Source organism: Sinocyclocheilus rhinocerous, unplaced genomic scaffold, assembly GCF_001515625.1.
Source record: "Sinocyclocheilus rhinocerous isolate Xijiao unplaced genomic scaffold, SAMN03320098_v1.1 scaffold1441, whole genome shotgun sequence".
NCBI classification, from domain to species: Eukaryota; Metazoa; Chordata; class Actinopteri; order Cypriniformes; family Cyprinidae; genus Sinocyclocheilus; species Sinocyclocheilus rhinocerous.
In genome coordinates this window covers 792,558-808,818 of record NW_015654063.1, presented here as the reverse complement: position 1 = coordinate 808,818, position 16,261 = coordinate 792,558, and the positions used below count along the sequence as shown (strand labels likewise).

Here is a 16,261-nt window from a genome sequence, read left to right as displayed (position 1 = left end):
TGTGATCCTACATGGGACAAGCGGTTAGGAGAATGGATGGACTGGTCCAGTTAAGGTAGAAAACCGTTATAGAGTTCAATATAAATAGCCATTAAGAGAGTTTTAAACAACCAACAGGGAAGGAATAATAATTTAATGATTGATTAGAGGAACAATGGGCCATGATGGTAAGAATGAGGGATGGGAAAAATGGCCACAGTTTCACACTGACCTGCACCAAATGGTCAAAGTGAAAGTGAGTTTGATTGGAAGAGTCATAGTAGTGTTTTCCTCATCCACTCAATTACTCTCTTTTACTCCTTGTTCCAAATGAGGACATACCAACCCCCAAACCTAAAATACTTTGATATTTACAGACATAAATAATAAAAAAAATTAAATAAATCAACACCAAACACCATGTCTGTTAAATTTGCTTTTGAAATGGGCACAAAACCACTAGCCCCTTTCCGGCAAATATTTGCAGAGCTAATTTGGAAGACTTGGGTCTGTTTCCTTTCCCTCATTTAAAGAGAAAGTGAACAGACTTCGAGTGTCGTGGATATATCTGTTCTTAAGGTGCTGACCGCTGGCTACCTCCACACAGTCATGACTTGTGTAAGTGGAGCGTCTTCTCTCAGTGCTGTAGAATAGAGCTGCTCCTGTGTAACAGTCTTCCAAGCTATACGCTCCCTTCTTTACCAGCTTCATCTTCAATTAGAACAGTGAATCCCTCATGCAGGTCCCACCACTGCCCATTACCTTAGCATAGGCCAGCACACCCTGGAGCTCTGTCCTTTAATATTGGATACAAATAAGATCCATTGAGCAGCTAATGTGAATCGAACCTGGAACCAGGAGGCTGTAATATACAAACCAACATTTTTTCAGCTCAACTGAATTTTCACAATGCTTGTCCATAAGCTATAATGAATTGCCATGAGGGTCAATGCAGATAAGGATGCCCAAGATGACAAAGGAGAAATAATTTTGAAATCTAGTACAAATGTCATGATTTTTAAAGTCACAAATATTGAGAGTTATTCCATTTGATTTAAAATTTGCAATTTTTTTAATGACCTGACACATAGTTATGAGGGTCTAAAAGATCACATGACACCAAAATGGCTTCCTTCCTATTTATTACACCATACTGGATTTGATCTGGCTGGACAAATAAATGTTTTCAAATATTAATATTTGAAAACAAAATTGCTTTACTGCTTATTTTTTTGAAAACATTGCCAAACTACTTCTGCAAACAACATCCCTATTTCTTCCTTATTTTTTTAAAGAGTGTCAGTATTTTCTCTTATTTCTAGACACCACTTTACTTTTATGTAACATTGCATAACAATAGATCAGGACAAAAAAAAAATCACTTGTCTTTGACTCATAAGTAACGTCGTTACACCTGTCACCCTAAATGAACAGCCTAAACAAACGGGCGTCTTCTGATGAATAAATGAACAATCATTCAAACGAATGCGCCAGGTTCTAGTCTAGTGTGTTTCCTGAAGCGTATCAATGTTATAAAGAGGTAGGGGAGGGCAGCAGTCGCTCACGTTTGTTTGAGGAGCAGCCAGGCTCGTTCTCTATTTGTGGATCTATGAATGGGAGAGTCTGAATCCACAGTTCTTCCCCGAGACTTGTGTTTGCCCAGCCAGGCGCTGTGAAGCGTTAAAGGGAGCCGGTGGGTATACGACGCACCCAATGTGACCCATGGGGAGGAGTGGCAGGCAGGGATAGAGAGGGGCAAAAACTGGCAGGGTGCGGTCTCAGTTCGCCGGCAACTCAGATCACTTGACGTGCGCCAAAGGACGTGCTCATTCAAAGACAGCAGCCGCAGCAGTCTCTTCGAGTCTGACAGCTCTCCCAGTGTGCGTCGGAGTCACCCTGTATCCCTCGCTCCTAGAATCTGTTAGATAAATAAATGGACTTGCCTGCTCACTCTCATTTCTGTGATTTTCTCGAGAGACCAGCGTTTCGCATTCTATGGGCACTGAACACTTGGTATCACTGGATCTTTTCTCCGGCGTCTCTCCATGACAGCCTCTGCGTAAAGCGCCTTTTACGCACGGACGATGGCGAGGATAAGGGTGATAAAGAAGTAGAGGTTTTGTCCTCCCCATCTTTTACCCCGTGGGGGGGAATAAGGATCTTCCGGGGGGTAGTTTCAAATTGAACGGCGAGCTGTGCCACCGAACCACTCCGTGTCGGAGTGCCCGGCGGGTTGGGGTGGAATGCGTCTTCCCGTGGTGTTTGGGCTCCTCGTCGGCTGCGCCCTGATTTTCGCACCTGTTAACGAGGGCTGTGGGCCGGGGAGGGGACATGGGAAAAGGCGGCCTCCAAAGAAATTGACACCCCTTAATTACAAGCAGTTTAGTCCAAATGTAGCCGAAAAGACACTGGGAGCCAGTGGGAGACACGAGGGCAAGATCACCAGGACCTCGGAGCGCTTTAAAGAGCTCACACCGAACTACAACCCCGATATCATCTTCAAAGATGAGGAGAACACAGGTGCGGATCGACTCATGACGCAGGTGAGCGACACTTGGATAATGCAGCTCGAATGAATTAAATTATCTGCCCATTAGAAACACACTCAGTGGCGTTGATTCGATTTCGAGCGCATTAAACCTGTTGCTCAGCGGTGTGCCCTTTGCTCAGTCCCACCGACGCGCTCCTATCGATCTTCACAGCTTTCAAAGGAATTGATTGCTGACAGCGGTTTGTCTCATAAAATCGCTTAATAATAAAGCTTCTTCGATGGCTCTCGGGCTCAGCAGAGAATCTTATGTTTTTTTTTAAAACAAAATCTTACGTTTGGGTTCTTGAGTTTGGCTGTATGGTTCTTTGGGGATTTAAAAAAGTTAATGATGTTACGTTGCTGGTCCAGATCAGCATATTGGTTTCTTAATTCTTCAAAGCAGAAAACAGATTGTTTGTTACATGACTAGAGAATATTATGTTCTTATGATGGTTCTCTGTGGAACTTATAGGTCATTCAAGGAAAATCTAGGACCTGTCAAATACTTTTCAATATGTTCATGTGCTCTTTTATGTACAATGTGAATATTAAAAAAAATATATAAAAAAAAACCTAACATTAGAGTATGACTTATTAGTCATAAATGGAAATAGTTTCAAAAATAAATACACTTTCCATTTAGTTTGTGGTTTATTTAAACAATTTATAAATAAATCTTAAATAACTCATGAATCTGAACTTATGACTCTTATTTCCTTTCCAAATAATGAAGCCGAAATTGTGGTTAGTTACAGTATATCTGTGCTTTGGTAATGAACGCTTGTTTCCATGCCGAAATATGAATTTGCTGTTAAAAGCAAATTTGTCTTGTGTATTCTAAAGGGTGGTGAATGTGGTTAGTGAATCACTCAACATTTTGTACCTTGGTCGTTGAAAAATACCTGTGGAATGGTAAAAATAAGTCAGTATATATTTGTGGGTTCAAGCATCACTCAGTTCTCCTCATGATTTAATAATTTGTCATTATATAATGTTTTACGGGTGCTTTTGAAAACAAACTCTTCAGGCATGAAAGAGAGGTGCCTGGGTTAAAAACAAAAACTATTGCATATTGTATGGCATGTTAATGTAGAAAAACTGGGATTACAGAAACTCTTTTAATTAGTTAATTTAGGAATAAATTCTACTTTATTTAGGAAAGCAAAAACTAATTATTGGAAAGTGTACCGTGAGCTCTGCATGGAAGATACAAAACGGGGTAAACAAATGGAAGTTAAATACTAATTTCCAAAACTTAAATCAGAGTAATCAAATCATCTTTATGTAAACAATATTTAAAGATTTAGCCCGTTCATTTATTTCACATATTATTTGTGGTGTTATAGCCATTCACACTTCAACTCATTAAAGAGGTGATCCTGGACTCTTTAAAGTATCATTTGCAGATCTCTGGATATGTTTTTATTTACCTCAACAACAGAAATGTCATTTGCATCAATTCTGCCTGTCTTCTGTCTTGCCCTGTGATGTAAGTGTGTGTGTGTGTGTGTGAGAGAGAGAGAGATTCAGTCTGTTTTGCCCTTTGGAGTTATAACTTGTCTTGTTTGCGTATTTCTTGCAAAATTCCAGTAAATGCAAGCCATCATCTTCCCCGTGTGTAACCTAAACATATTTCCTTGTTGCATTCACAGCGCTGTAAAGATAAGCTGAACTCTCTGGCTATCTCTGTGATGAACATGTGGCCCGGGGTGAAGCTCAGGGTGACCGAGGGTTGGGATGAAGACGGCAATCACTTTGAAGATTCGCTGCATTACGAAGGAAGAGCTGTCGATATCACCACCTCTGATCGCGACCGTAATAAATATGGCATGTTGGCACGTCTTGCGGTGGAGGCCGGATTTGATTGGGTCTACTATGAGTCCAAATCTTACATCCACTGCAGCGTCAAGTCAGGTAGGGCTGAGACTACATATATCTGTTTATTTACAATACAACTATATGAAACGTAACCATATCCAATGTGCTATACAGAGTAATATAATATAACATTCAGCCAGAGACTTTATACATTGAACTTCAATAGTTTACATTTATAGTTGAGTTCATCTAAAAGGGGAAAATTGGAATATTATGTGAATTTAAAAAAACAGCGTTATGATTGATGGTGTAAAACTGTCCAGTCTGATCTCCGATGTTTGAACTAAGAGACTCCAGACTGAAAGGTTCATATGCATTCAGTGTGCAGTTAAATCAGGTGTGTCCTATTGTGGTGAAGATGGTCATTTCTCATTAACTTGGGTGAGATAAGTGGTAGACCTGGGATGAAGGTAACAACAGGTAACAGACCACATCATTAAACCTTAAACACCTGCCTCTACCTGAGTCACCAGAGACCAAATTATTGGCCAGACAACCAGGAAAGTAAAAGTGCACCCATTTAGTGTTTTATTGTCTCTTCTTCTCTCTTGACCTGCATTTTCATTTTTCGGATGCTAAAAATGACCTGTTGCACACATTGTCTTCTCATTGAAGATAATGAAGTAATTTAATTTAACACACATCCTTACCACACAAACACATACATAACTGGAACAACAAAAAGTTTTTTTTTTTAATGTGCCGACAAAACCCAGCAAACTTGCAATACCTTTTCTTCATGATACTTCTTTCTGCAAATGTTTAGGATTATTTGTTTATCTCATCACCTAGCTGCCAGTAAGAATCTGGGACAATTCAACTTGGTAACTTATTCTACTTCAATCATTTCACCACTGCTAGAGAGAAATGAGACCTGTGTGTGGACATATTTGAGGCCCTTCTGTTATCTTTCTGATAGAGCATGCAAACACAAGCAAGACCTGTTGTCTACTTCTGCTTTATCAAAGTCCTCTATAGGTGTGTTCTTCAGTTGGCTTCTTCAACTGTTATTGCAAGATTTCAGGCACGTACGTCAGTATAAAAAGAAGAAAGATACAGTTAACCAGAGATGATACAACATTACGAAATATCATGTAAATTAAGTTCTTCAGAACTCAAATATAAACAAAACAACATTAAATTTGGAGTTGTGAGCACACATACATATGCTAGAAGTGCATAAGAGTAAATATGTATGTATGTGTGTGTGTGTGTGTATTTATGTAAGAGAGAGAGAATGTGCCTTAAGAAGTAGGACTGGCTGCTAAAGTGCTGTGAGATGATTAACCAAGCCCTTTGTTTTCCAGACGGCAACTCTGTTGTCCCCTTTTCTCAGATCTCTTATCTCAGCCTGTCTTATCACCTGGCCTTGGTACTTACCTTTCCCAAATATTTGTGTAGGACTCAACAGAGACTTAAGACTCATTCCGGTTTTTGTAATGCATACATCGCTCCAGACCCCAGTCACTTCTGTTGGACAGAAGTCATAGGGAGCTGGGATTCAATCAAGTGGTTATTTATGAGCTTTTATTGCATTTTTACCTGCTGAGTAGAGTCGTGCGAAAAAACTAATTAGCTTGAAGGATGGCGCTTGAAATGTTTGCCTGCACACGCCAGGTTATTTTGCCACTGCAACTCTCTGTTTGATTGGATTTTTATGGGTTTACAACGAGAACGGGAGTGTGTTTGTGCTTGGGTGTGTGTGTTTTAAAGATTGAAGATTAATCTGAGAATGGCACTGTGCCATCTGAACAATCCAACCCCGAGCTTTAATAAACACACGAGACCTTTGGAATTATTTTAGGCTACTGTGTGCATCAAGGAGAGAAAAGGGACAATTTTATTGTTAGTTTGTCATTATATTTCTCTTTCAGAGCACTCTGTGGCTGCAAAAACCGGCGGCTGTTTTCCCGCATCGGCTCTTGTCACCGTTGAGGATGGAAGCGTGAAGACTATGGACAGCTTACAGCCTGGAGAAAAAGTACTCGCTTCATCAGAGAGCGACGGAAGCGGGCCGCTCATCTACAGCGAAGTCATCGCCTTCCTAGACCGCGATCCTTCTGCAGAGAAGCAGTTCTTTGCCATCGAGACGGACACGGGTGCTAAACTGACCTTGACGGCGGCACATCTCCTGTTTGTATCCGAAGGGAACTGCTCAGGGCCTGTAGCGAGTGCAGAGCTGAAGTCTGTATTTGCTAGTGACGTGCTGCCAGGTCAGTGCGTGGTGTCCACACGAGGAGCAGGACAGCAGGGACATCTGTCCCGGGTCACTAGGATCCAAATACAGGAGGACAAGGGGGTTTTTGCGCCGCTCACCCGCCACGGCACGGTGGTGGTCAATGGCGTGGTTTCCTCCTGCTACGCAGCCGTGGACCAGCACTGGCTGGCTCACTGGGTTTTCGGCCCACTCAGGGTACTTTCTAGCTGGGGAGGGACAGTTGGACATCAGGCTGTGGGGATACACTGGTATTCCTCACTGCTGCACTGGGTTGGGACTCATGTGCTGGATCCAACACACTTCCATCCCTGGAGCATGATGGACAATGACAGATGAAAACAAGCAGGGGGAATGAGAATGTCACTCGAAAACAAGTTTTGGAAGGATCTAAAAGAAAGCGAAGTAAGAAAGTCCTGAAATGAAGAACACAATCAGTTATGACCCTGAATAGACCCTAAACGACTAGAAAGGATGCAGCTATTCTATGGGTCGAGCCCCGTTTGAGGAAGTGGACATTGGACGTGACAAAATTGATCTTTATAACCCATATTTAACACTTTCAGATGGGTTTTCTATACTGCCTACACTGGAACATTATCACAAATATATCAAGACGCACACATTTCCGCTCAGATATCTCCTATTCAGTCTCTTTCTCTTTTATACACACACACACATTCAATAAACATATCATTATAGGCGTGGAAGTGAGGAAACTATAGATGAATTTGCTTTATACTCAGGTATGCAGTGACTCAATCACAGGCAATCAGACCAACGCGGCCTGATAAGGTTTGAGACGGAGGAGGAAGTTCTGTTAGAAAATAAATGAGAGTGGAAGGTACACACAAACACACCCATAGAAACATACACTTTACAACTGGGTTAAGGTCTTTAAACATCAGGAAAATGTACGTTCAGGTCCAGAGCGGTCCATGATAACCGTTTTGCATTCATTCATATGGTCAGTTACATGTTTCTTGCTGTAAACCTAGAGGTGTCTGTCCCAACTTAATCAAGTATTTAATGGTCACATTGTACACTGTATTTCTCCATCTAGCATACATTATTAGGTTAGGGTACTTTTATGAAGGCTTCATTCGAACAAATTAAGAGTTTACTCTGTGCAATGTTTATGCCAGTTTATGTAGTCCTTATGTGTGCTTTATGCAGTGATACTCAGTTTCCCATACAACTTACTGTATTTATCTGTTTTGTGGCATTATTTACATTTTACTTAAAGATGTCAGAAATTATATAATATTTGTAAAACTATTTAAAGATCTATTTTTCAGAATTAAAGGTTATGGAAATATCTGCCTTTGTCTTTCTTTAGTCTCCTGACTACATTTCTCTGTTTTCAGAACTCCATGCTAAAATGTATAGGGTGTATTAATAGAGTGCATTAGTGTTCAGACACTTTTTCAGCGGCGTTGGTTCCGGAAGTATTTTTTCCATTCATTTTTCCAATAGGGATTTTAAAAGACTTCATTATGGCATTACAAGCCATGAACCAAATCAACCAGCTATGAGGTGAATCACATCATCACAAACTTTTATTTAATGTACAAAAGATATTCGAAAATCAGATATAAAGACAAAGGTACAAGACTGTGTACTGGATTTAGTGAGGGAAAGAACTACAATCCAATGAAGCATTGCGAATGACATAAATTAAAAACGCTGGTAAAACAAAACGAATTAATTTTACATTTTAATCATAGCTATAAAAACAATATATTTTAAATTTATTGAAAATATTAATATATATTAAAATATTTAGCTATTTTAAGAGTAGGTACACCAGAAGAGTATGTTATTTGTGATGATTCATGCAGTGGACGTTCACTGCAAGCTCTTTTGGCAAATTTGCTCACTTGCTCTCTCATTGGTGGAATTTTCTGCAAGGTATCATGGGTAATGTAGTTTGTACACTACAAATTCTAAGAAAAGCATTTACCACCGATCAAGAACCTTGGAGCTCAAAACAGGTCTTAAAAATCTTTAAAATTATCTTAAAAACCTATTTCCCTATGGAGAAAATGAATGGGATTTCACCTCCGAAACTCAACGGGGGCTGGGACCCACGAGGGGGCCTCAAATGAATATATTACTATTAATAAATTATTAATAATAGTAATATTATTAATAAAATAAAACAATCTAACTTAAAGGGATAGTTCACCCAAAAATGAAAATTTGATGTTTATCTGCTTACCCCCAGGGCATCCAAGATGTAGGTGACTTTGTTTCTTCAGTAGAACACAAACGTGTTCGATTTCTGGCACAAACCGATCGTTTGGTGTCTTAGGACATCAATGTGTCGTCACGAGCCGTAGGGTTTAATTTGGATTTGTCTGTGCATGTTTTTTTTACTCTCATAGATTTTGTTACCATTGCCATGCATTATATGACTGATAGACTGCAACGGCTGGAGTTAAAAATCATCATATGTGTTCTACTGAAGAAACAAAGTCACCTACATCTTGGATGCCCTGGGGGTAAGCAGATAAACATCAAATTTTCATGTCCCCATTTTTGGGTGAACTATCCCTTTAACTTAAATGATCTAATAAATAACTTAAAAAAATTAAACATTTTGTTGATTAATGGGGGGTCCTCGAGTCAAAAAGGTTCAGAACAACTGAATTAATACAAAACTGTACCACTCGTAAACATAATACAATTTATAAAAAGCAAACCAGAAGTTAAATACAAAAAACTAAAATAAAAGTTGGACTGAACACCAAAAATTCAGCCACTGCTAACACCAGCATCCTTGTCAGGTAATAGGCTAGACATCTCTGGTACTGTCACTACCACCTCTTCAACAGGTGGGCTTCTGCAGGCACAGAACGGGACGGTTCTCAAGCCGCTCAGGTCCAGCACTTTCATCACAAGTGGAGGTGGGTCATACACCGCATTTGGACTATGGCTGTAACCCTGCTGCTGGTCAGCGAGAGACAGAATCTTCTTTGTGCCTTCATGTCGCACAAGACCCCTCTCAGGCAAAGTCCCTAAATACCAAAAATCACAGACATTAATTTAGTGCTTTATTTTAGGAAAAAACTCTGTAAATGACAGTAAATACATTTATGATATTGCAAACGACTTCCATTTGAAATAAATCAATTCATCAAAAATCCTGAAATAAAAATGATCACAGTTTCCACTAAAATATGAAGCAGCACAACGGTTTTCAACATTGATAATAACAAGAAATGTTTCTTGAGCATCGAATCAGCATATTAGAATGATTTCTGAAGGATCATGTGACACTGAAGACTGGAGTAATGCTGCTGAAAATTCAGCTTTGCCATCACAGAAATAAATTAAATGTTAAAATATATTAAAATAGAAAACAGTCATTTTAAATTGTAATAATCATTTTCACAATATTACTGTTTTTACTGTATTTTTGATCTTATACTGTAAATAAATGCAGTCTTGGTGAGAATTATATGATTCTTTCTTTTAAAACAATCTTTCAGACCACAAACGTTTGAATGGTAGTGTACTTCTGTGTTGTTTTACCTGAAACAGTGTGCTCTAGAAGAAAAGCCAAAACCCCCACAAAGAAAACGGGTAAGGTTAAAAGAGACTGGAGAAAAACATCAACACTGGGTACACCTAAACACAAAGAGATGAAAATTCATACAATGAAACAGACTCATGTCCAAATGATGTACAGTATATAATGTCCTTTAATGAAGCGGTTGCATTACACCATACCTGTTTGTATAAAACTAGAGTGAAGTCTGAACCAGCGTGGCAGTGCTAATGACATGAACACTGTGAAGCCGATGTTGAAAATGTTGCGTCCAGAGTCAACATCTGCATGTTGGAAGTAAGTTATGCCTGTTGCTACGGCAAGTGTGTATGTCACGCCGAGCACAGCACCTGAGAGAACAAGAGCACGCGCAAACATTTAGACTATGAGTATAACGCCATAGTCCTAACAAGTTAATTGGGCTGAAACCATAACTTGGTGAGCATAACAGACTTCTTTCAATAAAAAAATCTTAATTATTCCAAACTTTTGTCCATCTAGTGTATCATAAAATGAAGAGAGATAAAAATATAAAATGATGATCACCATGGATGGCCAGAGGGACTGAGCAGAGCATCTGAGCTAATTGAGGAGACACACCCAGAATTAACAACAACACCCCAGCGAGCTGCACTGTGCTCCGGGACCCAGACTGAGAGAAAGAGAGAAACATCATGAAGAGATATTACAATAAACATTAACAAAGTTAATCCTAGGCAAACCTAACAATCATAATACTTTTGTGAAAGCATCAATACAGTCAGTCTCTTACCTGGCTGAGCCCAATAACACATGCATTAGGCACACTGCTGCACAGTCCTACTGGCGCCCCCATCAGGCCAGAGAGCACACTTCCCAGTCCATCCACACACAGGCCCCTGTTACAGGCATGTGCTGGGGGCACAGGAGCCTTCAGGAGCCGAGCTGCCACCACGTACACAGCCAGAGAGCTAATGCTGCTAGACAGGCCTCCTGCCACTCCTGCTGCAATACTTTTTCCAGACAGCAGGGGGAGTGCTGGCGCTGAAAGTACACAAGAAACATAAAGATCAACAAAAAAAGTAAAATTTCGAGCACACTGCTACAAGGCTACTAAAACTGAAAACAGAACTTTCACGTTACCAGGAAGGGGGAAGTCCAGCCAGGGTACAGAGTCATTAGGAAAGAAAAAATCAGGTGAGTGTGGACTGTTCCTGGACTGAATGAAGGTGGCGTTTCTCTTTGTCGAGAGCATGTGGGTCACAGAGTTCAGATGGACATGTCCCCAGTGCACCAATGCAGCACAAACACCACACGTCACCATCACAGACAGAAGTACCTACACAAAACGGGCACAAAGAGCAGGGACAATATATCTGTTATAGGGTGTGGACCTAAAAAGGGACCTTACATACAGTGACCCAACAGTATATGGACCCTTTAGTGCATAAATGTCATTGCACCATATACAAAAAGACCAGATGGTTAAAATTAATTGCAAAAATGGAAAAATAGTAGTTCTAAAAAAAGGTCATCATGTATTTGCAGATGCCACATTTGCCTCATTTTAAATCTATGCGATATATATGTAAAAGTTTGTGGTTGGTAAGATTTTTAAAAATGTTTTTTAAAAGTCTCCTATGCTCACAAGGGGTGCATTTATTTGATATAAAATACAATAAAGACAGTAATATAGTGAAATATTATTACAATCTAAAATAACTGTTTTCTATTGTAATATATTTGATCTGTTGTATATATTTTACTGATATGACAAAGCTGAATTTTCAGCATCATTACTCCAGTCTTCAGTGTCCCATGATCATTCAGAAATCATTCTAATATGCTGATGTGCGGCTTGAGAAATTTGTATTATTATTACCAATCTTTAAAACAGTTGTGTTGTTTAATATTTCAGTGTTGTGGAAAGTTACTTCTAAAAGTAATGCAATAAAACCGGTGTTACTTATTTGAAACAGTAACTCAAAAAAGTAGTGTTAAGGGCTTTTCACAAAAATTCGGCGCGATGACGCTTTTGAATCGAAACAATAGATCCCTATGGGGCTATTCACACCAGTGCGAAAAAGCGAGGATTTTTTTTTTCGTCGACAGATTTTATTCTCACATGTTCTTAATATAATTACTTTACTAGTTACTTGAAAAACTAATCTGATTATAAAACTTGCGTTACTTGTAATACCCCCAACACTGTAATATTTCTGTGATACGTTTTTTTTTTTTTGTTCTGCATTTATTTGAAATAGAAATTTTTGGTAACATTATAAGTGTCTTTACTGTCACTTTTGACCAATTTAATGCATCTTTGTTGAATAAAAGGATCAAATTTCTTTCTCAAAAAATCATATTGGCCCCAAACTTTTCAGCAAAAATTTTAAATATATTCCAACCTTTAAAAAGAAAACAAGCATTAATCTAGGTTAATGTTTTTACATATACTGATACATTTTAGCATTTATATTTATAAATTAACATTAATAAATGCTGTAAAAAAATACACCAACATTGGATAATGTAATTCATACATTTTAAGCTGCACACAAACACTCCCACATCAAAACATTTACACAGACGCACACAGATGGATGAGAATAATATCTAGACAGTCAGGCACTGTCTAGTTCCACACAGCAGAGAAAAACCAATAAGGATTTCCCAAAAGCAAGATTCCAATACGAGCTTACGATCACTCATAAATTGCTTTAACCTGTTTCCCATAACCTTTGACAACATTCAACCTCATATTAAATTAAGAACATTTTAGCCAAAGATCACTGTAACACAAGGCATATCTTGATTGGGAAACTTTGCCCAGATCAATGATATAATCTTCTTACAGGCAAAACACTGATCTAATGTACTGCAGGTTAAAAGCTGTAAAAGAGCTCGACTACCAGTGCAACACAGGAAATCCCATAAAGCATGACTGAAGGTGTCTGTGTTAGACTAGTTTTGGAAGTGAAAGTAAATTTCTTTTTTTTGTGGAAAGTCACACAACATTAAAAAGTGAAGAAACACTTGCAGAAATGGCTCTCAAAATCAAAATAATGTCTGGAATACACTATACTTTTAGGTTTCTTTAGTGATAGTTTCCGAAAGTCAGAGACAGACTGCAGATTTCACAGAAAATCATGTAGTGTATGATGGGCACTGACTGATTTTTTAGCTTTAAACTTTGATTCCATCCAGCTGGAGGATATCAAACATGTTTAATATTTCATACCGATTCAAGCATCTTATTTCAATTAGTCTCTTAGAGGCACATGTTTCTGTGCAAGTTACTGTGTGATTCTAAGTCATTTAGTGCATGATGCTCTATAAATATAGCCATTTACAAAGAAATCAGCAAGTGTATCATAGTGTTTTAAAATCAGTTCAGTCTTATAGTGTATTCCAGCCTTAAGAAACCCTAAAAACCCCTTTATTTGACTCACAGAAAGTCTCTTGCAGACGGAGAACACCGACAGCCGCAGAAAGTAGTGCAGATGCTGAGACAGGATCACAAGAAGAACAATTGCCCTGAAAAAAAAAAGAAACATTTATTTATGTGTATCTATGTAGTTGCACACTGAGTGCGAAAGTACAAAAGAAAAATTTATTCTTTCTTATAGGGGGGTGTTTCTATATTGTTCAATTACTAATATTATAAACTGCTGTTTTTTTTCCTGGACAGTGTACACAATATCAAAGACTTCAGGAAAGTGTTTGCTTACAGTGCAGCCATGCCCCAGTGGTCAGAACAAAACAGTGCTGCTTCCCTGTAGATGGAAAAACCCAGAATGCAGAGGAGAGGAGCCAGAACTAATGGTCCACAACGTCCCAGTGCAAAGCCACCCAGACCAGTCAAACCCACAGCGAGCTGCACCATACCAGCAGCCACAGCCATGCCTCTCAACTGCACACACACCAACACATACACACAATACGCCAAGTATAATAAGTATAATGAAACTTTAATGGACAAGCACTGACAAACTTGCAAAGACACATTCAGTACATACAAATCAAGATGATAAATATGAACTGTCAATATAATATGTAAATATAATATATATATATATATATCAAATATTTGCTTATCTTAAAAATAAATAAATAAATAAATCATTGATATATTACAGTTTTTGGTGATATTTTTAATTAGATTTTATTTAAAACAGTAATGCCGTGGAATATTATTACAAATACTTTTACAATAACTGTTTTGTTTAAATTAATTTTTTTAATGTAATTTATTCCAGTGACGGGAAGCTGAATTTTCAGCATCATTACTTCAGTCTTCAAAGTCACATGATCCTTCAGAAATCACTCTAATATGCTAATTTGGTGCCCAAGAAGCATTTCTATTAATTTAGTATCATTTATATACTATTATATTTTTTGTTAATATTTTGAATTTAATTTAATTTTTATATTTTATTTCCACTTTAATTGTAGTTAAAGTTGTAGCAATTTTGTTGTGTGTTTTGTCATTTTTATTATTTCTTTTGTATATAATTTTTGATACATTTTATTAATTTGTTTATTTAGTTTTGGTTATTTTGGTTTTTCAATGAAAATTGGAAATGTTGCCTTGGCAACTAGCTGACATATAGTTTAATTCTTTTTATTTCAGTTGAAATTTATTTTATTTCAAGAAGCACATTTTTTATTTACCTTTAAAAACCCTTAAATACGTACATACATAGATACATATTTTATTTCTGTAAGCATTTATTTTATTTCAAGTAGCAGAACTGTTTAAATGGTTTTAGTTAGCTGTAATAAATAAATAAATAAAATAAATAAATAAATCTGCCTACTTCTTTTTGGAAAGTGGGATCTGCTGTTACTATGGCTACTGTAGAACAATGTGACAATGGAGGGTGGTCTGAGTGTTCAGCACCATGGACAGCACTGTGCTCTACCTCTCTTATTGGGTGTGCTGGGGCCACAGGCTTCTCTGGTTCAGTGCACTGCCCCCTGCAGGCCACAGCAGTCCCTAACACACAATACAATCAGCACCAATTACATTTTTTTTCTGTAGATGGGTTTCATTGGGTTTGTTAGTATGTTTAATTGGGTAGGTATTTAGTTAGTCTTTGGCTTCATTTTAATTCTGCCATTCTCACCTGACTGAGCAGAAAGCAGAGCCAAGACAGGGATTAGAAAGTCCAAAGATGGAGCCAGGATCAATGGCAAACTAAACAGAGGAAACATTGGACTTAACCCTATAGATGCTTTAGTACAACTATATCAGCTTACATGGAAAGCAACAGGGTAAATGTTATCTTACCGTGATCCAATCCAGCTCTGCAGCAGTGTAGATATACCCGAGTTAAAGAACACATAGGCCACTATTCTGTCTTTGTCTACTTCCTGAATGAGTGTTTCCACAACCAGCGCACACAGAGAGGACAGTACCAACACATGCTGTTTGGAGACAGAGAGCAAAACACTTTTTACTTTTTCAGTTGTTGTGTTCAATGTTTGCCCCGTTTATGTAATTCATTATGAGGTAAGATTTCAGCATAAACTAACTAAAATGTGAAAGTATATTTTCAAGTTACAAAAGAAAATCAAGGATGACTTCAGTTTCAACAACTACAGTATATAGCTGTGATCCACGCAGGAGTTAAAGTGCATGCTTTTATTGTACTCTACTGTACTATATGACTTTATTAACTTGCAAAAGAGATAAGGAATATAAATAAATAAATACTTACTTGGAGTGCAAGGGCAATATTCAGCAACAATGAAGGACTGGAATTCACATCTAGGCTCTCTGTTCTTCCAGGCCTTTCTGGGTCCAAAGGTTGCTCTTTACATGACAGTTTCTTACATCTATCAGTCTTCAGCATTGTTTTTGCCTTTTTCTTTCCTTCTTCTTTGTCTTTCCTTAAAATACTATTTGTGCTGTCACTCTGTTTACAGTGTTAACTAAATTCCTTCTTTCTTTCTCCCTCCGTTTCCTCCTCATATGATGGCCTTTGACTCAGTTATGCAATGTGTGGTTTTTCATCAGCATTACTCCTTTTAATCATTATCTTCCCATTGACTTAAAATAACAATGGATTATTGCAACAGCTTTGCTTGGGAAGCTGATATGACTTGTGGAGAAACCTGTGAT

General features: G+C 38.1%; 2 protein-coding genes across 2 annotated transcripts; one reads left to right on the top strand and one right to left on the bottom strand.

Moving 5' to 3' along the window:
• The first annotated feature begins 1,064 nt into the window (after positions 1 to 1,064).
• On the top strand, positions 1,065 to 6,975 carry LOC107716791 (indian hedgehog B protein-like). The gene is made up of 3 exons (XM_016523350.1): positions 1,065 to 2,522; positions 4,162 to 4,423; positions 6,262 to 6,975. Exons 1-3 carry the CDS (start codon positions 2,223 to 2,225, stop codon positions 6,939 to 6,941), a joined length of 1,242 nt encoding a protein of 413 aa, XP_016378836.1. The 5' UTR covers positions 1,065 to 2,222; the 3' UTR covers positions 6,942 to 6,975.
• A 2,384-nt stretch (positions 6,976 to 9,359) lies between these two features.
• Positions 9,360 to 15,992, bottom strand: slc23a3 (solute carrier family 23 member 3). Its single transcript, XM_016523307.1, has 12 exons — positions 15,858 to 15,992; positions 15,428 to 15,564; positions 15,264 to 15,334; positions 15,060 to 15,133; positions 13,866 to 14,047; positions 13,587 to 13,671; positions 11,278 to 11,473; positions 10,928 to 11,178; positions 10,702 to 10,807; positions 10,338 to 10,505; positions 10,140 to 10,235; positions 9,360 to 9,622 (listed from the first exon to the last, which is right to left on the bottom strand). The coding sequence occupies exons 1-12, from the start codon at positions 15,990 to 15,992 to the stop codon at positions 9,360 to 9,362; spliced, it is 1,764 nt and encodes a 587-aa protein (XP_016378793.1).
• Between the last annotated feature and the right edge of the window lie 269 nt (positions 15,993 to 16,261).